We start from the raw sequence: 24,782 nt of genomic DNA on the forward strand, positions 1-24,782 counted from the left end.
AAATAAGGCTGTCTATAACTGGCTGAAATAATGGAAGCTGTTCTTTGGGAGGCTGTGGAATGCCAATCAAGGAAGGAGCTGTGATCCAGGTCATGAAATAACCCTTCTCTATAATGGATAAGATCCACTTGTCTGTGGTGATGTTTTTCCAAACAGGGAGACAGTGAGAGAGCCTTAGGTTTAGGGGAATGGAGTCAAGAGTTTTTTTCAGGAATGGCAGGTAATCCCATTTGAAATGTTCCCTCATTTTTAAAATGGTCTACCCAAAGGTGAGATCTCCATCTGGGGAATGTGTTTCTGCAGATTCTTCCTCAGGGGAGGCATAGCCAAGGGGTAACAGCAATTGGGAGATATATGACAGGGAATCCTTTGAGGAAGAGGTAGAGGAGCCCTCAGCTTCAGCTTGGGAAGTATCTAAGGCCTGAGGCCTAGGGCACATCACAGGAAGAGCCACTGGGGAGACTAAGGGTGTAGCAGGCCTCAGAGCCATAAAGGCATTGAAAAGGCTTTGAGAAAAAGCCTACCAGTCTGGCTGCCTCTCTACTGGGGGAGAAACATGTTTTCATTTCTCTTTCCTTTTAAGGAAAGGCCTAGTGGGTGTTGGAGCCAAGGTAGGCTTGGGATCAATAACCTGCAAAGTAGTGGAGGGATCCATCTGGGTGGTCAGTACAAGCTGAGGTTTCCCCTCGCCATTGGTAGCCAACGTCTATGTTACCTCCGAGGATGTGTTTTCCGCTGTAGGTTTGGCAGTTTCCACAACGGTACCCACTGTGCCCATATCGGCAGTGACTGATTGTTCATCCAGGTTGATGTCAGTCACAGGTGAGACGTTGGATAGAGGAGGTACAGCTATGGATTCAGGCCTAGCAACTTTGGCCTTTTTCTTAGGTGGCTTGACAGGCTGACTGGATGGCCCTTCCATATCTAAAGCTAAGTGCTTAAGGTGCTGATTTTCAAGGTAAATGTTCAATATGTGCAGACGGCTGCTTGGGGTTTTTGGAGCGAAGGCCTGGCCAATGGAGCATAAACAAGCTGGCCTGGCCATAAACAAAAAAGGCAAAGCTCGTAGGTATCTTTATGGGGGATCTGACAACTGCACCTACACTTTCTCTTCCTGAATGACATGAACCTACACAGGCATACAGTGACACAAAGAACAAAACATTCCCAATGGGGTACTTATCTTAGAAATTTCAATTCAATGGCTGGTACGGTAGGAACAGCTGATGTTTGACTGGCAGCAAAGAAGTTCTGAGGTATGGTAAGTGAAAACATCACTTTTATAGCTCATGTTCCCTTAGCCAATGTTAGATGTCCCACGTACCCTGCAGTGACTAGAAGCTTTTGTATACTGGCCAGACATTTGGGTAGCAAGAGGGGAAAACCAAAGAGTCTGGAATACTGCAACATGAGAATAGAAGGACATCTCATTTGGACTGCAGGTTAGAGACTGCCTTCCCTAAAAAGGATTGATATCAGAGTATAGGCAAAGAGCAAGAAATAGGGAGGTCCTAAATGAAAGACCAGCACTGGTAGAGTTTTTAGTAGAATCTAGAACAGAAGTTGCTATTAAGAAAGGAATAGTTAGTAGACCATATAAAACATTGCATGATAACTATAAGAATCAATCAGAATAGGTTAGAAAGGATTGGGAAGAGAGACTAGATAAGCAATTCACAAAGACACAATGGGGGATATATGTATGTCTCCCAAATATGCAACAAAGTCTTGAAGATTTAGGATCTTTGCTTGGAAGTGTTTACATAGGTATGTTTATGCCCAAAGTAGACTCCAAAGTATTTTGCCTCAGGTAGACAGCAAGTCTTGGGGGGGTGTGATGGGGAAGAAAGAGGTAACTGGGAACATATTTTCTGGGAGTGTAACAAGATGGCAGACTTTAAAGATTCCCTGCAGACTCCTATGTCTGAGATGCTGTGTGAGCAAATTAGTTTAACTAAGGAAATTATTTTTTGAGCTATGATACAGAATCAAAATTGCCTAGACATAGTAAGGCCTTTCTGAGTCATATTATGATGGCTGCCAAAAAATCAATTACTAGAAAATGGAAGTCAAAGTCTAAAACAGCTTTACTAGAAGTAGCAAAGATTGTAACAGAGGTAAAACAACTGGAATTGGGATCTGTAGAAAAGATAGGAGCAAATTACATAGAAAAAAAATGGGAAGTGTGGGATCAATACGTGCAGAGGAGGAACAAGGTTTAAAAAAAGGCAGGAACTGAATGAGCTATGTAATGGTTAACTGACAATGACTGGATATATTATAAGTGATGTATAATGTTTGCAGTTACAGCTATGTTAACATGGTTTGTAATGAATGTAGAATGTTTGCAACTGAAATTGTGTCAGTATGGTTTACTTTCATTTATATAAATGTATGATTGACTATGTCATACATGATAATTTTTTAAAGATGTTTCATGTTTAAAAAAGGAGCTTTGTGAAGTACAGAATAAGAAAGGAAACCTTGTCTGGAGGAAAATAACCTTTCTGAAGATACAAGTCCAGTAAGGCTCCCAGAAACACAATCCTGTTTGTGGGGATGGTCTGAGATTTTGGGGTATTGATGGTGAACCCCATTGAAGTCAGTAAATGTTGGGTGTAAGGCAGATCTGCTTTCAGTTTTTCTAGGTATGTTGCCTGAATGCGGCAGTCTTCTAAGTACGGGTAAATTTGAATGCCCTTTGTCCTACAGAAAGCTATCAGTGGGGCAAGGCATTTTGTGAAAACCCTGGGTGCAGTAGACAAGCCGAAGAGCAGAGCTCAGAATCGACAGTTCCTCACACCTGCTCTGAAGCATAGGAACCTCCTGTGAGATTCATCTATGGGGATGTGAAAGTATGTGTCTTTTAGACCTAAGGTTACTGTGTAGGTCATGGGCAGTAGTTTATGTAGTGTTAGCATTTCGAATTTTGGGACTGCAAGAATTGATTGAGCCTTGACAGGTCTAGAACTGGCCCCCAGGTACCTCCTTTTCTTGGAACTAGGAAAAGTCTGGAGTAAAACCTTTTCCTTGCAAAGAGGTTGGTACATGTTCCACTGACCCTTGGATCCACAGAAGCTGTAATTAGTTTAAGGCCTCTGCCTTTTGGTTTGGAGGAATATTTGGGAAACCTGAATGAATTAGGGTCTGTTTCAACTGGAGTTTGTGACCTCTTTGAATGATTGTCAGAACCTACTGGTCCCTGGTAATGATGGTCTAGTTCTTAAGAGGGACAGCTGCCCTCTCAACCTCAGAAGAGAAGAAAGGGAAGGGGTGGGAAATGAGAGGAGGGGGTAAGGGAGCATCATGTATGAGTCATGATTGCTCCCTTCTTGGTCCCTGGGGTCAGGATCCCACAGGCCTACTGCAGTCTGCTTGCCACTGTCTTGCATGCTGCAGCTGCCTTTGGCTCCTCTCCCTTTGAGGCCTCCTACATCTAGGTTTAGACTGGGGGGGTCAGAAAGGAGCAGGGTTTGGTAGGGTAATTGCGGCCGAAATGAGGAGGTTGGACCTGGAGAAAATCCTTGACTGTTTGCATGGATGTAGCCTTGTCCTCCATTTTCTTAAGCATGATCTCAGCCTTAGGACCAAAAAGAAAATCTTTGCCTGAAGGGGCATCCAGGAGACTAGATTTGAGTTGTTTAAGAAGGGACTGCTCCTTCAGCCGGGCATGCCATCTAATGATGGATCCTATGGCTGCTGCCCTGCTGGGAAGCTGCCAAGTCATCACAGCCACAGTGCAAGGAGTGCATGGCCACTTGAGAACAGGAGTTGCATAAGTCCAGCAGCTCCTTAGAGTGGGCCTTATTTTCAGTCCCCATTAGGTTTTGTTTCATCTGGTCTAGAATGTTTTCTGAGACTTCACCATATGAAACTGGCAGTTCAAAGCCCTCATAATGAGGATAGCATAAGTGTAAACTTTCTTTCCAAACCTGTCTAAAGCTCTGCTTTCCTTGTCTATTGGTAAAGGGTTTTTGGAAGTACTAGATTTTGCTCCCTTAGGGCCCTGAATCACCACTGCAGTGTATGCCACAGAGTTCATAAAAAGGTGTTTATGGGAATCTAGAACCCTGTAAAATCTGTCGGGTTTCTGAGAATTAGGGGGAATGGAATCTGGTTGTAATGAGGAATCCAGCAAGACATCATCCACCACTTCTAAGACTGGGGAAATGACAAAGCGTTTATGCTCAGGGAGATTTAAGAATTCTGTAATTATTTTAGCTAAAATCGTAGCACTATGCTTGACAGTTCTACTACTAAAATGAGCACAGAACCAACAGTTAGGAATATTGTCTTCTGGGACCAAAAAGTCCCACGAAAAGTATGAAAGCCTTTGTGTGGTATCTGCTCACCACAGTGGAGGCAATTATTATCTTTCTCTGACATTAGTCAAAAAACACGAGAAGTTCCCCAACAGGGTACTTAGCTTTAGATGTTTTCTTTCTGTGGTGCAGTGACTAGCAGTCTGGCAAGAAAGAACTGAGGTCATGGTACTGTCTATCGTCCGTTATATCCAGATGTCATGATGTTGGACAGGAGAAGGAGACAATTCTCTAGTAGTTGGGCTCGCCAAGGACTTCCATGGTAGGAAATCCCGTACGTTAGGACTGCAACAGTGAAACACAAGCATCCACAAGATGTCTTGTCATATACACCTTTAAGCAGACAAACTTTGAAGTTCTTGTTAACCTTTACTGTTACTTAAGAGTGCTTACCTTCCTAATTGAGTAGAACCATACATAAAAACCCTGGTGTAAATTTGTGACTACCCATTCAGTCATCAAGAGTAGCCTTAAAGGTAGACAAAGTAGCAATTTGCTTGAGGTGTAGTGATTACTAATTACATATTCTGGGAATACATGGAGTTAGAAACCCATCCCTTCAGTGAGTCTTTTATGTATTGGTGTAGATTTAGGTCCCTAGGACAGGTATTTGTAGAGCCACTGGTTTTGTGAAGGAATAAGAGGTCAGACAATACTGGGTATTTCACGGCCTAAAAAGCAACACACATCTCACCTCAGAGCAGATGGAAGGCTACTGAGTACAAGGATGGCTGTGCTAATCTACTGGGATTGTTGAAGAATTTAAGGCTTTTCATTTTCTCGGTTAAAAATTGTCACGACTTTTCCAAATGAGTTACATGCTTGGATGTTTACTTACCAAAGGTGGCATTTTTTGCAACTGATGATGAGTTTCATAAGAGAAGAGTACAATGGCATGCTGACATCTTTAGATCTTGAAGATAATCACTTGGAAACCAACTGGTCCAAATAGAAGAATTTCCTTACTATGGTGGAAACATGATGACTGAGTTAGAGTTAGGCCAAAGAAGTACCCAGGTCTCTTATGACAATTTCTGTATCACTTATAACATATAACAAATAACATATAAGGTAGGAGCATCTGTTTTGCTGCATGCTACTATAAATTTTTTTACTTTCAGCTTGAAGCCATTTTCTGTACACAAAGTAGGATGATATTCCAGCCCTTGTTAGAGCAGCTTAGCATCAGTAGATGAGCAGAAAACACTGCCTAGCTTGCTGTCACAAACTTAGCCAATCACACTTCAGGAATTTTGGCTCAGATGTGTGCAAAATAAACAATACTGCAGTGGTGGTGCTGCGGTGGCATTGTCGCTTCACAGTAAGACGTTGTCCTGTTCGATTCTCAGCTAGAGCATCTTCTGTATGGAGACACACGTGAATGGGCGTACCTTCATTGAAGGTTGTGCGTCAGGGCTGGCAACTCAGCACATAAAAATCTACTGCCAATAATTAGCAGACTGGAGTTCCGCTGTGGCGACCCCTAACCGGGAAAAGTCGAAAGACACAACAACATGTGTGTAAAATAAACAGCATTCATTTTTTTGGTAGCCCAATATTTAAATGAAAAAAGTACAACTTTACATTCAGAAAGAGAAATAGCAGCATTCACAACTTAGGATCTGTTGGATAGCCAGTTTGCAATTCAGAGGATGATGTAAGCAGCAAAAGCCTTAGAGAGGAACTGAGGTATTATACCACCCTAAACACACCCTCTTACACCAATACTACACCTTTCAACTAGTGGGACTGCAGCAATTCCAATGCATTTGTTTTCAGTTTGTTTCTATCAGTTGTGATTGTACCAGATTGTCACTGTACCACTAGTAGGGGACCCATCCAAGAAGATTTTTGTGATTAAAGAAAGGTCTGCAAGAAGCAGGATAGGCACTCTGGTGGTGAGAGACTTGTATTCTTCAAAGAGTTGAATAGTAATAAAGTGTTCTGCTTGTTGCAGGACTGTAAAGGAGTTAAACCCCTGTATGCATATAGTTTGGATGGTTACCTATTAATATTTAAAACTTGTTTTATTTCTTCATACATGCAGCAGGTAATGGAAATATCAATGGCACGTTTAATTGTATTGCTTACTGTGCAGAACAGTATTGGAAACTTAGGATCACCATTATGTATTAAACAGGATTGCCAACTTTTCATTTCAAAAATTCTGGACATGCACGTGAAAGCAAAATGCATGTAATTTGGTAACCCACATGCAAATTACATAACCTCCATGACTATCTGCATTGACTTTTCTAAAGTTAGATTAACTTCAAACTCTAACTATTGAGACACTTCATCATCCAGCTCAATCGCAATCCTGTCTCTTATTTCTTCATCTTAGTGCAGTTAGAACCCATAGTTTTCTGCTAGTACATACAGACATAGGAACATAGGATCATAGGAGGTTACTAGACTATCGTCCTTTCAAGGCTATCAATTCAAACCTGTTTCATCCTAATGTAATACCACAGATACTATAATCAATACCCAGGATTGTATTTAGTAATGACTGCCCATGTCCAGGAGGGTTGTGGGTGCTGTCCCTGGTATGAATTTACAGTGGCCCATCCACTCTTCCAGGTTCCTTTTGACAGTGTCATAGAGGTGCTCTGCTTCACATGAATTGGAAGCCTATTCCAAAGACTTGGCAGTTGCTGGGAGACAAATCTGTCCCTCCAGCACGTCCTATTAAAGTCAGAGGCCATAGTTAGGTTCCTGGAATGGGTAGCTCTATTTACAGATGTGCAGCAAATTCATTAGGTTTGGGTCGGAGATTGCTCTGTAAGTCAGGCATAAATCTCCCCTAAGAAGTCGATAAGATACTGAGTATCCAAGCACAGCTTCGGGGATGAGTATAGTGACAGGGACTTTAGTTGGTCTGTGTAAGGCATGTGTTGGAGTCCCTTGATCTTCTTTGTTAGAAACCTCTGAGGTCTCTCCAATTGCTGCAGGTGCTTTGTATGGTACATGCCAAAAGGAGCGTTATACTCAATTATGGGCCTAATTAGTAATGAGTATAGAGGGGTATAACCACCTTTGCTCTAGACGCAGTGCTTTGATAATCGAGTGTGCTACATAGAAGGCTTTCCTTACTACAGTAGACACATCATGGTCAAAGTTAAGGTCGCAGTATACTTGTGATCCAAGATCCCTTAAAACTTCATAGGTACACAGGGTATTATTGTTAATTTGATAGTGTGAAGGGACATTGTTTTTACTGAAGGGAATGATGATGCATTTCTTTGCATTTAGTTTGAAATTGTGACTAAGACACCAGTCATTTGTCTATGTAAGACCCTCTTGAAGTATATTGACTCATTTGTGTATTGGTAATTGCACTTGGTTTGCAGTCGTCTGCAAACTTGGTCAGTCAGAGACCCTTAGTTTTGGCCTGAACTTCTGAGAAGTATATGCCAAACAGTAAGGAGCATAGCACTGACCCTTGTGGCATCACGGTGGTGACAGGTCTGCTGGTTGATCTGGAGTCCCCCACTTTGATAGTGTGTGACCAGTTTGTGAGCCAGTTGGCAACCCATCTTACAACAAAGGGGTTTATGTTTAGTTTGCTAACGTTATCAGTAATGCCTGAGTGTCGGATTATGTCAAAGGCCTCAGCCAAGTCGAGGTATGCTGTGTACACAGATTTGACCTCATCAGTGACCCTGGTCCCATTTTCAAAGAAATCCACAAGACTTAACAGGCAGGATCGACCCTTGATAAAGCTAAGTTGGGTCGGATCCAGGGTTTGGAGGTTGCCTATGTCTTTATGAGGTCCATGATGATGCATACATTCCATGGTCTTACAGATGAGGCTGGTCAGACTTATGGGTCTATAATTCCCTGGGTCTGTTGCTAAGCCACCTTTGTGGAGGGGAATAACTGCTGCTGTTCTCCATTCCACAGGAACAAAGACTGTGATTAGGCTGTGACTGAATAGGGTACTTTACGGTGATGCCAGATCATGTTTTATTTTGTTTAGAAGACAGCCTGGGATGCTGTCTAGTCCCACAGATGCTGTGTTTTTTGCCTTAGACAAGGCTTTAATGACCTGCTCTTTGGATATGTAGGGTGGAGGGAAGCTGGGGCGAGGTTTGTGATAAGTGTGAAGGGGATAAGGGAGTGAAATTTCACCAAATCTATCCGCCAGCAGGTTTGCTACTTCTGCGGGATCAGTGTGTGTGATACCGTTAGTCACAAGTTTAGCCCATGCTTGGGTCCTACCTTTAAGGCTGCGTACATAGCTGTAAAAGGTCTTATGGTTATCATTAGCTGTGATTGCTAAGTTTTCCTCAAAGTTACCCTTAGAGGATTTGACATGTTGTCTTACTTGCCTGATGAGGCTGAGGATGGTGTTTTCTATTGTTGGGACCTCGCCTTAGTTTTCCTAGACAGCAACGTTTTGCATTTATTGTAAAGTTTGTTGATGCTGGATGTCCATCAGGGTGGCTAGTTTTTACTTGGGACTCTGGCTTTGATTCTGTCTGGATCAGCTGAGTCTATACACTTATACAAGCGATGGTGCCGGGCACTAGTGTAAGCTTTGGTGTAGTTACAACTTCCAGCTGGGAGTGGGGCCTTGAATGCATTTATACCTTCACTTAGGAGGGTATAGTTTACTTTGGTGAAGTTTTTAGTCTGACTTTGCCTTTGTGAGTTCTCATGTTAGTGCCAGTTTGAAGGTGACTGATTTGTGTTTAACTAATGAGGGTCTGACAGTTGTGGTGGTGCATCTGTTTGTCATTTTAGTGTGGACCAAATCTAGTATGTTTGTTCCTCTTGTTGAGGTTAGAACAGTTTGCTCCAGGGCATTTGCGTTAACAAAGTCAAAGAACTTTTGCGCAAGTGAGTTAGGGCTAGAGTAGATTTCCCATTTGATGGTGAGATAATTGAAATCCACCATGACCAGAGTGTTTGACAATATTTGGATTGACTTCAGTTTGGTCAAGTAGGCCTTGTGTCCCTCATGTTCCATGGAAGCAGATCTATAACTAGCTATGACATGAATGGGGTCTTACCCACAGTAATCTGAACTTGGAGTAACTCCATGGAGCTGTCGTGTCTAACTAGCTGGGAGGTAAATTTTTCTCTAACATAGACAGAAACACCACCTCCTTTGGTTCTCATACATTCGTTTTGCGGTCTGAATGTGTGGAAGGCATTGTAGCCTTGCAAAGCTAGGGCCATGAACCAGGTTTCTGTGACTGCACAGATCCACATCCTCCAGTGAAAGGAGTGCTTCTAAGATGTGCATTTTTGGTTTAAGTTCCTAGCATTTAGCAGCATAAGCCTTATTTTGTCTGTCAAACATTTCAACATACTCATGTGTTGCATGTATACATCTGCAAAACTATGCTGTCTCGTGTATTGTATTCTCTGAGGCCTACTTGGACCTATCAGCAGCTAAAACCCAGTGAGAGTGACTGAAGAAGTTCAATGTAGACATTAAAACACGGAAAGTGACTCCCTTGAAATTAATTTAGAGAATCCGGCTATAACATTTTTCTTCTACCATTGTCATTGTATATTTTTTAGGCATTTCAGATGCAATCACAGCAATATATACTAAGAGTCAGAACAAACATGGTAACTGACTTCCTATGTAATAGTGCTAAGCCTAGAGCTATAGAGAATAAAGTGGTACTAGGGAAAACAATGGGAGTACCAGGGTTGCACGATTCTTGTCTTCATATGACATCTGCACAACTCGGGCTCTTATACTTAACTCAGGCCTCAAAATATGAAAAGTATGAAACACCCTTCTGTTGTGTTATGAAGCAAACTTGGATGAGACAATCTGTATTTTTTTCTCATATTATTTGGAGGAGAGAAAGAGAGAGGCAAGCAGTAAGGTTTCCTGAGTAGAGCACTGAACTGTCAATAAAAAAGGAATCTTGAAACATAAAAAAGGTGTTGCCATGGAGAAACTCCCTGATCTCCAATGGGAACACGAAGGAAGGGGGTAGAGGCAGCAAGAGGCCTACAGTACTGCAGAGAGAAATTTACCCCATTCATTTATTGTTACCAAATAAAAACAGTAAATATTTCCCTATAGTATCATAAACAGTAGCACAGAGAGTTACACAGTACCATGTATACATTTTGCTAAGAACAATTCTCTTTCTCACTCGCTCGCTGTCTGTCTGTCTCTCTCTCTGCCTCTCTCTTCAGTCATTATTCACAGTAATGGTCACTTAGAATTGTTTCTAGAAAGCTGCATTTATGTTTGCTTGTAATATGCTACTATCTGACTAGCATGTGCTACTGAAGTATATAATTACACAATGTCTATTTTTGCTCACTTATCGTTATTGTGACCACTAAATAGCACCGATTATAGCAGAGAAGTTCTACAATACTTGTTCTACGTATAAGAATAGAATGCTTCCTGACCTCCTTTTTAACTCCAAGGGAGTCATTATTCATTATGACTAACTTCAGAAAATATGTATGTGAGAGTAATGTACTTTAATAAGAACTTACTTTTGTTTGACTGAATGTCTTAACAGCAGTTAGTTTCACCTTCCTACCTGCTTACCATATTTCATTTTTCTTTCCTGATCTAAAGGGGAATGATGATGCATTTCTTTGCATTTGACTCATTTGTGTATTTGATAATTGCACTTGGTTTGCAGTCGTCTATTTTTGCTCACTTATCGTTAAAGTTGTTGGAAACAAACCCTGGTGAATAATTCTTATTCTTGTCAGTAAGAGGTAGCACAGCAAGAGACATCAAAAAAATGTACCATTTATAGAAAGTTATGCAACTGTACTGTCTTACCAATGGCATTCAGTTCAGCTTGCTATAATATTATCATGGTGCACTTAAAAACACGTTTAAGCACTCTGTTATGTCCATCACACATGCTATGCAAAACACAACTGATTCAATTGCTTCTTTATTCAGGCATGGAACAGTTGTAAGCTCTCTGAAACCATCTTAGAGCTTTCCTTTGTTAAGTATAATTTTTCTTTTACTTATACTGTTTTGCAAACTTAGGTACATCTAACTCACCTACCCTGTTGTGCACTAAATTAGACTCTACCCAGGCATAATGAGACATCCCTGAGTTAGGGCTACTGGTCACCTCAGTACAAGTAGCAGCAAAATGACTTTAAGATAATGTTAAGAGCTCCTGTGGGAGACAGTTAATAGATGGAACAGCAATTCCCCCAGTCCCATTTTTGCTGTATGGTTGGACATGCAGTGATAACTACTTTATTCTTTTCCATGAGGGTACTACTTAAAAGGAGTTGCAGTGGACAGATGAGGTAAAAATACACAAAATAATGGGGAAACTATTGAGAGGAGAAACTATCCCCTTTAATATGAAATAAATAACATATTTAACAACCCTATTACAGTACTAGCAAAATGGCATTATTTACTTCACACAGCTAAAAAGATCACATCTATAATGAGAGACCATGAAGGCTGTTCCTAAAATTACCTTTCAGCTGCCTTGGGTTTAAAGATTAGTATTAAAGATGATTACAACGCCTTGTGTACACTTACAAATACAGTCTCCAGTGGTTACCAAAGATGGCTGCTGGAAATGCAAGACAGAAAGAGCACACCAATACCAAAATTTAGTATATACAGACTATTTTATTTTTCCTAACCAACATTCTTGTCTTTGCCAAATGATTCTTTCTCAGTCATCTAACACAATTCCTCATACAAAAAAATAATAAAAAAGACAATAACACATACATTGTATGTGATTATAGTGAAACACAAAAGGCAACCTAATGTCATTGTAAGCCACAAGGTTAAAGTATTTACATAAGAACAATACATTTTACTTTTCAAATTTTATACCAGTCCTCACATCTTGCTTGAAAAGCAGACTACTTCAGCTGTTCACTCTGGATCAGTAGCTATTTGAAATCTGGATTCCCATCTTTGAGTAACTTGGAAAAAATAAATGGAATTTGTGGAAGAGATGGGGTATTTGTAACCCCCTCCCCAAAAAGTGCAAAGGTTTCAATGCCTCTTCATCTACGGTAAGTGTTGCCATGGTGAGTGCTTGATTATAGAAGCACGGCAACAGTTAATCAGTCTGACAGCGTGTCCTTCTTCACTTTCTTCAGACTAGACGTCCCACTAAAAAAAGGAACATTAAAAATAAAGTTCAAACATCGCATAAAATCAAAATCACACAGTAAATTAATGCATTTATATGAAAAACTAATACTAAATGAGAACACTATAAATGAACATGACAGAATATATAAATCTCAGTATTAGCTCACAATGAGGTAGCACATGTGGGACAGAGACACTGATGACAGGTCACAGTATGTGAAAGCAGAAAGAAAGGTAACTGGTTGTAACGTTCTTTGAATTGCAGTAACATGATACAGTAAGTGATTTCAACAGCCATAAACTCAAACTAGCTTATTTTATTTGATTAAATTTAGACAGCAGAGATGTACCTCAAAGTATGTGACAATCAGTGCATGAAATACTATAGCAATAACGCATGTGTGGGTGTGGGTAATGCTGAATTTACCCACAGTTGGTGTGGTTTGGTCATGAGGGCAAAGACCAGTACTTGCCCTATCCTACAGGTCTGAAAATTGCTCTGTCACACTTTTAAAGGGTACATTTTCCTCCATCAAGGTTTCTTTTGCTATATCTAGTAAACCATTAAATATAGTGAAGCCTTGGGGTGCTTCTCTTATATGAAAGAGAAGATTTGGAAGCAGTTGGTCCCAGTTTCTCCAGGCCAGTTACACAGCCTTTCATAAGACAGATGGTAAAAGTATTACTAAGGTACTCAACTAGACCGTTTGTTTGACAGTGTTGTACAGATGTGCTTAGCTGTTTCACTTAAAAAATAATGAAGTTCAACTATTACAGTAAAGCTGAATGAGGAGCCTCGGACAGTAATATTTTTTTTTTGCTTGCGGGGGGATTCCTACCTAGAAAAAAGTAGTATTAATCCTTCTGCTATGAAGTTTGAAATGACTCTTTGAGGGACACTATCTTAGGAAAGAATAGTTGTATAAAATCTTATTACCATAACCATACATGTCCTTCTCTTCTTTGTTGCACTATTCTTTAAATATGGGTTGTAATCCACCCATTGACCCAGTGTCCAGCCTGTATACAAAAGCTTCAAGCTATTGCCTGTATGTGGGATATCGCACCTAGGCTTAGGGAATGTCAGCCATAAAAGGGGCATCCACATGTACAATCCTCAGAATAACGTAGCCCCATGAGGAAACTCCAAAAGGAGGCCCAAAGGACTGTAATCCAAATAAAGAGCAAGATGTAGGGGGAAGGCGGGTGGGATCGAATACTGCAACATAGAAGAGAAGGACATCTTTAGTTATGGTAAGATTTTACACAACTATTCTATGTCCTTCTTTTCAGTGTTGCAGTATTCTTTACATATGAGATAGTGCAAAAGTTGAAAAGGAACCCAGGGAGAGGGATGAAACAGAGAGAAATTAGGCAGAAACATTTTCTAGAAATCCATGCAAGATTCCTCTGGAAAAGCCTGCTCTGGCCCTGGAAATAATATCCAGCTTGTAATGTCTTGTAAACATATGAACAGATGACTAAGTGGAAGCTTCCAGAATGGATTCGATATTCATACCCTTGAAGAAAGCCCCCGAAGATGCAACAGATCTAGTGGAATGGGCTTTAACCGAACAGGGTAATGATTTCCTATGAAATTCATAACAAAATAGAATGAGTTTAGAAATCCATGAAGAGATACTTTGTTTAGAAACAGACAAACCCAGAGCCCTGGGATGAAAAGACATAAAAAGTCTATCAGATTTCCTGATAGACTTAGTTTTGTCAAGATAGAATTTAAGCTCTCTATGCAAATCTAGGGAATGCAAAATTCTCTCACTAGGAGATTGTGGAGATGGGAAAAAAGTAGGTAACTGGATAGTTTGATTTAAGGAAAGTTAATTGACTTCTTTAGCATAAAAGACAGATTAGTCCTCAAAGAAACCCTGTCCTTATGGAAGACTAGGAAAGGTGGTGAAGCCATTAATGCCTGGATCTCAGAAACCTTTCTGCCTTCTGGCAGAGGTTATGGCTACCAGAAGCACTGTCCTTAAAGTACACAATTTCAGAGAAGCTGAGGCTGCTGGTTCAAAAGGGGCCAGAGTCAACTTCTCCAGGACAAAATTAAGATCCCAAGTAGGAGGACTGATGTGAAGGACGCCTTTTAAGAAAAGTTTAACTTCCAGCCTAGAAACCAATGGAGGAGTTAAAGGCAGGAAAGCAGACAAGACAGAGCAGTGGACCTTAACAGAAGAACAAGGAAGACCACTGTTAAGTAACTCACACAGGTAAGATAACACCAATGGAATAACCACCAAGAAGGGGTCCATTTTCCTTTTTTGGCACCAGATAGAAAATCCTGTCCATTTAGATATGTAAGATTTCCTAGTAGTGGGTTTCCTGGCCTCCTGCAAAAACTGAAGCATGTCCTTACAGAAAAGATGCCTAAAAGGAATCAAAAGTTGATCACCCACAAGGTCAGGTGAAGAGTTGTCAAGTGTGGATGAATCAGAGATCCCTTGTCCTGAGTGAGTAGGTCCATCTGGTGAGGTAACTTGTAGTGATGGCCCTTGCCTAATTGCAGAAGAAGAGGTAACCAATGCTGTCTCGGCCGAAAGGGAAGCACTACCAAGATTTTTGTTTTTTCCTGTAAAATTTTCAACAGGACTTTCTGAATCAAAAAGAAGGGGGAATGCATAAAGAAACATCTCCTTCCATGAAAATGATAGGGTGTCCACCTTCCAAGCCAGAGGGTGAGGGACCCTGGCACAGAAAAGAGGAAGTTGTCTGTTCTGAGGGGAGGCAAATATATCCACCTCCGGATTACCCCACCGGTGATCTAGATCCAGGCACAAATCCCTGTGAAGCATCCACTCATGGGATTGTGTCATGGATCTGCTCAATGCATCTACCACCAAGTTCTGAGCAGAGGGAAGGTACACTGCATGCAGTGAAACTTTGTACTGAATAGCCAGTTCCCATGCTTTGATTATTAGGCGACAAATAAGATAAGATATTGTACTCCCTGCTTGATTATTTACCAAAGGACTGTAGTATTGTCTATGAGAATCTAGAGGGGTCCTGATTAAAAGCAGAGGATGCAATGCCTGTAAGGCTAGAATCAAATCCCTCATTTCCCTGACATTTATGTGCTCTCTCCTCTTAGTGGGTGACCATAGTCCCTGAACCTTTGTGGAAGTGAAGATTGCTCCCCAACTTAAATCTGAGGCATCTGTATAAAGTTCCTGTACTAGTTGAGGGATTTTGAAGAGGTAAACCAGGATTCTGACTGAGTTGCTGTATCTACCACCCTAGCTCTTTTTTCAAGCATGGAAGAAGAGGAATGACAGTCTCCAAGGGATGAGCATGCTGAGACCAGACATTTTTAGAAACCACTGGAACTTCCTCATGTGAAGTTTTGTGAAGGGAAACATGGGGATTGTAGAGGCCATGAACCCAAGAAGCCTGAAGAACTCCCTGGCAGTGATGGAAGGAAGAGGTAGAAGAGATGCCATGAAAGCTGTGAGAGAAAGAGCTTTCTCTGAAGGAAGAAATACCATCATCAAATCTGTTCTGAACCTGCACCTCAGAAAAATGAGATCCTGACTGAGTGTGAGAGTCGATTTTTTGAAATTTACTGTGAAACCCAAGCCTTGTAGAAAGGGAATAGCTAGATCCAGGTGTTGAAGCAGAAGATCTGGACTGCTGGCCAGAAAAAGGAGGTCATCCAGGTAAGGGTAAACTTGAAGGCCTTTCAGTCTTAAGAAAGCAATGGCTGGGACTAGACACTTTGTGAAAACCCTTGGAGTAGTAGACAGACCAAAAGGCAAGACACAGAACTGAAAGTGCCAAGAACCCACTGAGAAATGTAAGAATTTCCTGAAGTGAGGGTGAATAGAGATATGCAGGTAAGCATCCTTTAGAGCCAGTGAAGCTAAGAAGACCTGAGGAGGCACAAAAGGGAGAACAGACTGTAGGGATGGCATCCTGAAAAAAGGCATCACTAGTAGGAAAGTATTCAACTTTGAGAGATCCAGAATGGATCTCCAAGGACCCTCTTTTCTTGGACTCAAGAACATCCTGGAATAAAATCCCCTGCCTTGCCCATCTGAAGGGACTGGTTGACTGGTGCCTCATAGGGAAAGCTGAGCTAGCAGCTGAGGTAAAAGATGTATCTAGTCTGAGGGCAGTTGAGGAATCCCTTGAAAGGGGGGAAGAAACTTCCAAGTCATGAAATAGCCGCTTTGTATAATGGATATTACCCAGGAGTCCTGAGTGATCTCCCTCCAGGCAGAAAGGGAAAGAGAAAGGCAGACAGAGGGCTATGACTTGGATGTTAGGGGTGGATGTCACAAAGAGCTTGGTCTGGACTGAAAGGGCTACTGAGGGGATGGAGCAGAAGTGATAGTTTTTGACTGAGGAGGTCTCCTAACATATTTAACTGGCCTAGAACCTAAGGGAGCTAAAGAAGAAGAAGACCTGGTAGGTTTTCTAATAAATTAGTTTTAGCAGGGAAGTTCCTATGAAATTTAGGAACTGGAGAAACTAGCAGGTGCTTTAAATCCTGGAGCTCCGTACCTTTTTCTTTGAGAGTCTTAAAGTGCTCTGCAGCAGCTTTTCCAAATGAACAGAATTATCCAATCCTGCATCAAGCAATTTTGCCTTAATGTCATCTGGAAGAGCCTGTAGATGCAGCCAGAAATATTTCCTATGAACAGAAGCAGAAGCTGCAAACCTGGAGGAAGCGTCAACAGCACCAGAGTTGCATTTAATGGAATACCTAGAAACCTGAAAATATGCAGCTAAAAGAGAAAGAGCCAAGGACTTAGCTTCTGAATCTGTAAACTGAGACAGAGCCTGAGAAGCTTGGGAGAGCAAAGCTAGAGAATACCTAGACATATGGGTCTGGTAATTAACGGCCCTGCTTGCAAGGGTTGAAGAAGTATAAACCTTCTTACCTAACCTCTCTAAAATCTTACTTTCATTGTCTGAAGGAAGTAATTTTGTAGGGGGGACAAGCCAAGAGGATAGAGACCACTGCTGGGTCAGCTGAAGAACATTTAAAAAGAAATTTGCAATCCTCAGGGACCTTATAGAAATGGTCAGGTCTTTTGGGAGCTAGTGCCTGTGAATCTAGGGTCTTGGAAGATGAAGCAAAGACATCAAGGAAGGCTTGAAGCACTGGACGGACAGCTGCAGGTGCAGGGGCCTCTACCTGAAGCAAGTCATAGTATCTCTTTTATTGAAATTTGAGAAGAATCCCACTTAAAGAATTCCCTCATCTTATTGACCGTCTCCCCAAAAGAGAGTCCTTCCATAGGTGAGTCTGCCCACACTAGACTCTTCCTCTGGGAAAATGTATTCCAAGGGGGAAGATATCTGGGTGGAATATGCTAAGGAGTCTTCATCTGATGAAAACCCCTCTGAGCCAGAATCTTGGGCTGGGACAGCAAAGACTCCCGAGGACCTGACAGCAGCATAAGGGAAGAGAAGAAGGCATGGCCAGAAATAGAGAAGCCAAAGCCGGAGGCCTGAGGGCCATCAAGGCCTTAATAAGACCTTGAGAGAAAACTTCTCAGTCTGATGTAGGGGTAGAAAGTACCACAGAATGTTTATTCTTTTGTTTCTTTTTAGCAGGTCTCTCTAAAGCAGGAGCAAGGTGTGATGTAGGTCGAACGGCTGAAGCGTCCTGTTGTAAGGGAATCAGAGCAGTTCCTGAGTCCTCAGAAATAAGTAGCCATGGTTCCCCCAAATTGTCTGAACTGGACGTCTGTATGGCCTTGGACGTGCTCAGATCCACACTCCTGATGGCCTCCAATGTGGTTCCAACTGGAGAGACAGACCCTACCTCCGACCGTACCACTGTTTTTTCACCAACTTCAAGAAGTACATCAGAGAGAAAAGGTGCAACTGAAGAAGATTTGGGCCTAGTTTTGGCCATCTTTCTCTTCATGGATGGCTCTGCAAGGTTTTAGGGACAAGGCCCTGACAGAACAGGACAGATGATCGTGGGTAGGCCCTAAACAAAAAGTACAGTTGTGTACACTTACCATAAATGTAGATGTTCGAGTGTATTCACTGTTGCAGTCATTACATTTGGGTAATCTGCTGGCAGGCTGCCCTCAGTCGGCCTGAATTCCAAAGTCTTAGGTCCTGCGTCGTTTTCTGTCTCCTCTTCCATGACGTCAGGTTGTCAAGGGTATAAAATATGCAGCCGACGCCATTTTCTTTAGTCTTTCTTGCCACGCGGTGTCCGAAGCAGAAGCATTTCGCAAGTGCCGGTCGGCCGACTACTGAAATATTCGAGTTTGAGTTTCAGAACCGAAGTCTTCACTAAAGCCAAGTACCCCATTGGGGAAACTTTTTTTCTTGCTTTTTACCGATGTCAGAAAAAGTTAATAATTGTATTACTTGTGAGACGCAAATACCTCATGAGGATTTCCATTTATACTGTATACCTTGCCTAGGCCCTGATCACAACGTGCCTGGCTGTCGGTTTTGTGCTAGATTTAACCACTATTAAGCGTTGGTATATTTTTGCATCAAAATATTTTGGAAACAGATTTAACTACCCAGAAATGTCGTCGGATAGCAATCCGACTAGCAAAATGGTTTTATACCCCTGATGACCTGACGTCATGGAAGGAGAGACAGCAACTGATGCAGGACCCAAGACTTTGGAATTCAGGCTGACTGAGGGCAACCTGCCAGCAGATTATAAAAATGTAATGACTGCAACAGTGCAACACGAAGAACATCACATAGAGCTCGTGATTATCCTTATGGCGAATTTGCCTTCCACACCTACACTTGCCCTATCTGGATGACATTAACAATAACAAAAGGCAGAAGCAAGCAAATAAATCCTCAATGGCAGACTGAACGTACGAGTCAAACTTTCCGAATGATGGCGAAAAAGTTATGAGGATTGTATGTGCAGACGTCCCTTTTATGACTGACGTTCCCTGAGCCTACGTGCAACATCCTATCTGCAGGCAGTAGCTTGAAGCTTTTGTATACAAGCTGGACATGGGGTTGATAGCGGAATACAACTCATACGTAAAGAATACTGCAACAGTGAATAGAAGTACATCTTTTGCATACTATACAATTACCAAGATATACTGGAGGCTCTTATTTGATTTTTACAAATGGGCCTACAAAGGTCATTGCTATGCATTAAAAATGGGCAAACACAATGGGCAAAGGCAGCAAAGAATTCTTACATTCTAGTTTGGGTTCTGTCCTTTGATTATCTAAATAAACAATATAAACATTTTTTATATCTTTTATAATACCAGACCAGCAAAATCTAGCTAAAACCCTTGCTTTTATTTTATATTATCCATTCCTAAATGACCCTCAAAAATGGGGTTACGTACTAGCTTCATTACAATTTTTCTTAAAGGCTTTGAAACTAACTGCCTCAGTATCTGTTCTTTGTTTTGGCTACCCTATTCATTTCTTAGAGTAGGGATATGAGGTGCATCTATTCTGGTCTCTTGTTTTCCCCAGCTTGTTTGTGCCTTTTGGCTTTTCCCGGTTAGGGGTCGCCACAGCAGAACTCCGTTCCGCTAATGATTGGCAGTAGATTTTTTTACGTGCCGAGTTTACCAGCCCTGACACACAACCTTCAACAAAGGTATGCCCATTCACGCATGTCTCCACACAGAAGACGCTCTAACTGAGAATCGAACGGCACAACGTCTTGCTATGAGGCGACAATGCTACCGCAGCACCACCACAGCTACTCTTCCTATATACTCTGTAGTTCTACTTAGTTCCCTCTTTCCAATGGTCCTTTTTGATATCAACATGCCTTATCTGAAATCATTCAAGTCAGCATTACTTTCCTCTGTTTTCTGACATGAAATGCAGGCAATGGTCTCTTCTACTATAGATGCAGGTACTGGGTTTTCTCCTTCATCTGCTAATCCTCAAAATATTAACTCATGAAAAATATTTTCTTCAGCTAGGGGGACTTGCAGTTTTTCCTTCTCTGTTTCAGTATTTTTCTTATTTTCTTTACTATTAACGAGTCCTCCTTCTGCTTCTGACTGGTTCTCTTATTTTTGCTCCAGGAAGAATCTTAAAACTTTGCACAGATTCCATTTTCCATTTTCATCAGTTTCTATATTTGCTTCCCTCAGTATATTCTTAAAAATTTCCTGCCAGTTTCCACATGATCTTCTTTATTACTTTAACAACTGGAGTCTTTTTGCAAAATTCAGTTTCCAATTTACCTAGCCCTTCCACCCAGAACCAAATCCTAATTCATTTTGTGCTGTGTTGTTTTACGCAGGGTTATATATTTCTGATAACATAACTGACTGAACATTTTCCCTAATGACTTTCACAGCACTTTACACTGTGAAAAGTCTTCATCAATTATTACATCATGTGATACATTAAACACTAAAGCTGCTGGCTGTAACACTTTGCTTAAAAGAGCTTGTATTTCTACTATTTTATAGGGTATTTTCTTTTGTCCCCATATATATGTATTGCTTCCACTTTGTGCTTAAAATATACTGTGCTCTAACTAGAGTTATCATACTCTGAATTCAACAAACATTGCATTTGTTTTCCTTCTATTAAAATACTATATTTAATAAGTTTAGTAACAATGCAATGACAAGAAAGAGTTTAGCTACAGCTCAGCATTACCTCATTCCATAGACAAGCTTTCAGGTACAGCTTGTTGGCTAATCTTAACAAGTTCTTATTGGCATAACATTTCTGTCAACAGTTGTATAGTACTTGGCTAGATGTCCTTTTCTAAAAAAAAATTAAGAAAAAAACAACTCAGGTGGTAACACTTTCTTTTTGTCTGCAAGCAATGAGATATAATTAGGTGAAGGCTTATTGTTAGACATTGTTTCATGGAGGTCTGTCTTAGGGTTTGTGATTTCAGCTGACACTGTACTAAAACAACTAGTTATGCAGAACACAGGATCACTCTGGAATATCACTTTCTTAAATTGCTAGGGTGTGCTCTTTTAAAGGTTATCTACAGTCAGGATTTGTAACATTGTACTTATGCTATTTAGACAAAGTTATAGCGATTGCTTTTAAACATGTATTAAAAGCCTTTTGATCTGTCCATAATGACCATCCAGTTTTGAAATGTAAGGGACTGTGCTTCAGGTGAAGCTCCAGGGCTTGCCAACATTTCCCCTGCCAGGTTTTGATAATCACATACATCACAATGGCATTCTTCAAGGCCATATATGCTTTCAGGGAGTTTCCAATTAAACAGGATGACAGAATTCTGTCCTATCTGCATGCCTTTTGAATGCATCCAGATAGACCTCCACATCATCTTCCTTCCCTAGTTTATTGAGGTTCACCGGTGGTTGGGATTCTCAATAAAGGGGGATTTTGGATATTTGTTGCTGTAGACTAAACATGTAGTGTTTAGTGGGCAAACAACTCTCTTGAAAAACTGTTTAAACAGATACAGAAGAACTCACCAAAACTTTATTAGAGTTGGCCAATGCCTCCAGCAACCACAAATGCCAGCAGCTACAGTCCAGTACACATGACTATTTATTTCACCAATTAAAAAAAAAAAAAAAAACTGCAGTAGACAACACCTCATCATTTTTTAAAGTACAGTGCAATGAAAAAAAGTATTTGCCCCTTCCTGATTTCTTAATTTTTTTGCATGTTTGTCACACTTAAATGTTTCAGATCATCAAACAAATGTACATATTAGACAAAGATAACCCAAGGAAACGCAAAATGCAGGTTTTAAGTGATGATTTCATTTATTAAGGGAAAAAAACTATCCAAACCTACATGTCCCTATGTGAAAAAGTAATTGCCCCCTAAACCTAATAACTGGTTGTGCCACCCTTTGCAGCAACAACTGCAATCAAGCATTTGCGATAACTGGCAATGAGTCTTTCACATTGCTGTTGAGGAATATTGGCCCATTCTTCTTTGCAAAATTGTTTTAATTCAGCCACATTGGAGGATTTTTGAGCATGAACTGCCCTTTTAAGGTCATGCCACAGCATCTCAATTGGATTCAAGTCCAGAGTTTGACTAGGCCACACCAAAACCTTCATTTTTTTTTTTAAGCCATTCAGAGGTGGACTTGCTGGTATGTTTTTGATCATTGTCCTGCTGCAGAACCCAAGTGCTCTTCAGCTTGAGGTTACGAACTGATGGCCGGATATTCTCCTTCAGGATTTTTTGGTAAAGAGCAGAATTCACGGTTCCATCAACCACAGCAAGTCGTCCAGGTTCAGAAGCAGCAAAGCAGCCCCAGACCATCACACTACCACCACCACCATGTTTGACTGGTGGCATGATGTTCTTTTTCTGAAAGGATTTGTTACTTTTATACCAGATGTAACAGGATGCAAACCTCCCAAAAAGTTCAACTTTTGTTTAGTCAGTCCACAGAATATTTTCTCACAAGTCTTAGGAATCATCAAGATGTTTTTTGGCAAAAGTGAGATGAGCCATTATGTTCTTTTTGGTCAGCATTGGTTTTCACTTTGGAACTCTGTCATGCATGCCATTTTTGCCCCTTTGTCTCTTTCTTATGGTTGAGTCATGAACACTGACCTTAACTGAAGCAAGTGAGGCCTGCAGTTCTTTAGATATTGTTCTGGGTTCTTTTGTGACCTCTTTGATGAGTCGTTGCTGTACTCTTGGGGTCATTTTTGTAAAGCGGACCCTCCTGGGAAGGTTCACCACTGTTCCATGTTTTCTCCATTTGTGGATAATGTCTCTCACCATGGTTCGCTGGAGTCCCAAAGATTTAGAAATGGCTTTGTAACCTTTTCCAGACTGACAGATGTCAATTATTTTGTTTCTCATCTGTTCTGGAATTTCTTTAGATCGCAGTATTATGTCTTCCTTTTTGGGATCTTTTGACCTACTTCACTTTGTCTGACAGGTTCTGTTTAAGCAATCTCTCGATTCAACAGGTCTGGCAGTAATCAGGCCTGGGTGAGGCTACTGAAATTGAACTCAGCATTCCAAAAAATGTGATTAACCACGGTTACTTCATAGTTTAACAACGGGTGCAATTACTTTTTCACATAGGGCCATGTAAGTTGGGCTAGTTTTTTTTCCTTAATAAATAAAATCATCATTTAAAAACTGCATTTTGTGTTTACTTGGGTTATCTTTGTCTAATATTTAAATTTGTTTGATGATCTGAAACATGCAAAAAAATATGAAGGAAGGGGGCAAATACTTTTTCATTGCCCTGTAAGCCATTATATACTTGCAAGGGTTACTGATACTTCCTCACAGCAATGCTTTTTACTGATATGAGGGTCCTTTTACTAGAGTAAATAACTTTCTTTGAAAAAATGTGTTTTGTAGAATGCAACATAGTTTTTACCAATATAAAAATTTGTATTCTGAAGGCTTACTTTTGTTAATCAGCCAGTCGGCCAGTTATTAATAGTGAGGCTGAGTCTGCATTCTTTATTCTTGGGTGGGGAAAACTTGGACAGACCAAGCATGAAAGTCACAGTTATAAAAAAGAAATTATTTTTCTGTCCACATTCTTCATCAGTGCAACATTTTGCAGTACCAAAAACAGTCATTAACAGTATGTCTTGTTTAAAATAATTTAATTTACAAGAGAAAATGCAAAAGCCTGCTTTTTCGGACAAAATACGGGGAATAGCAGAAACAGAAAAAAGCAATCCAGTTCAGTATTTCCACAGTTCTTAATGGACATAAACTGCTCTACCTTACAATTGTCCAGAACAAACTGTATTTACAGAATTTCAGTCTTTTAATTCAGATAAGTAGGTGTTCAATACAAATGCACAAGAAATGCTTCATCTTGAGTGGTGCAAAACAAACAGTATTTCCAGTATGTTCTGTGTCCACAATAAGCAGGTACTTCTAACCCTTCACAACAATTTCTGCAGCATGTAGTGTAATAGCTCACCCCCTTCTGGTTGCAGAGATATGCTCCCAACATCTCCTTACAGGGGAACACTTTTTATCTACCCTTGTTATACTCTGTAGACTCCACTTGTACCATAGCAGCCAAGGTATATTTCTCAGGCTTAGCAGTTTTGATATGTGTGTGTGTGTGTGTATATATATATATATATATATATATATATATATGTATATATATATATATATATATATATATAAAATCACACACACACACACACACACACACACACACACACACACACACACACACACACACACACACATACACAGCTCCCTATTATATGTACAAAGACTGCTTTTGTGTGCCAAAACACTGAAAAATAGAAATAGAATACTCCAAGATACCACAATTTCAGACAATCTACATTCCCCAAATTCAGACTTTAATTTCTGTTATCATTACTGAGTATTATAATTCTAGTCCATGAAATATCAACACACACACACATATATATATATATATATATATATATATATATATATATATA

The 24,782-nt window shown here is 40.5% G+C and overlaps 1 protein-coding gene across 5 annotated transcripts in view; it reads right to left on the reverse strand.

The window, feature by feature from the left end:
- Positions 1–11,911: 11,911 nt before the first annotated feature.
- SMOC1 (SPARC related modular calcium binding 1) overlaps positions 11,912–24,782 on the reverse strand; it is a 1,430,756-nt gene continuing 1,417,885 nt past the window's right edge. For all 5 annotated transcript variants that reach the window (XM_044074027.1, XM_044074032.1, XM_044074030.1 and 2 more), the window contains one exon: positions 11,912–12,429. In XM_044074027.1, the coding sequence (XP_043929962.1) occupies positions 12,413–12,429 (17 nt within the window). In that variant the 3' untranslated portion in view covers positions 11,912–12,412. The remainder of the gene's footprint in view (positions 12,430–24,782) is intronic.

The sequence above is a fragment of the Protopterus annectens genome, chromosome 6.part0 (assembly GCF_019279795.1).
Source record: "Protopterus annectens isolate FY-2018-M chromosome 6.part0, PAN1.0, whole genome shotgun sequence".
Lineage (NCBI taxonomy): Eukaryota > Metazoa > Chordata > Ceratodontiformes > Protopteridae > Protopterus > Protopterus annectens.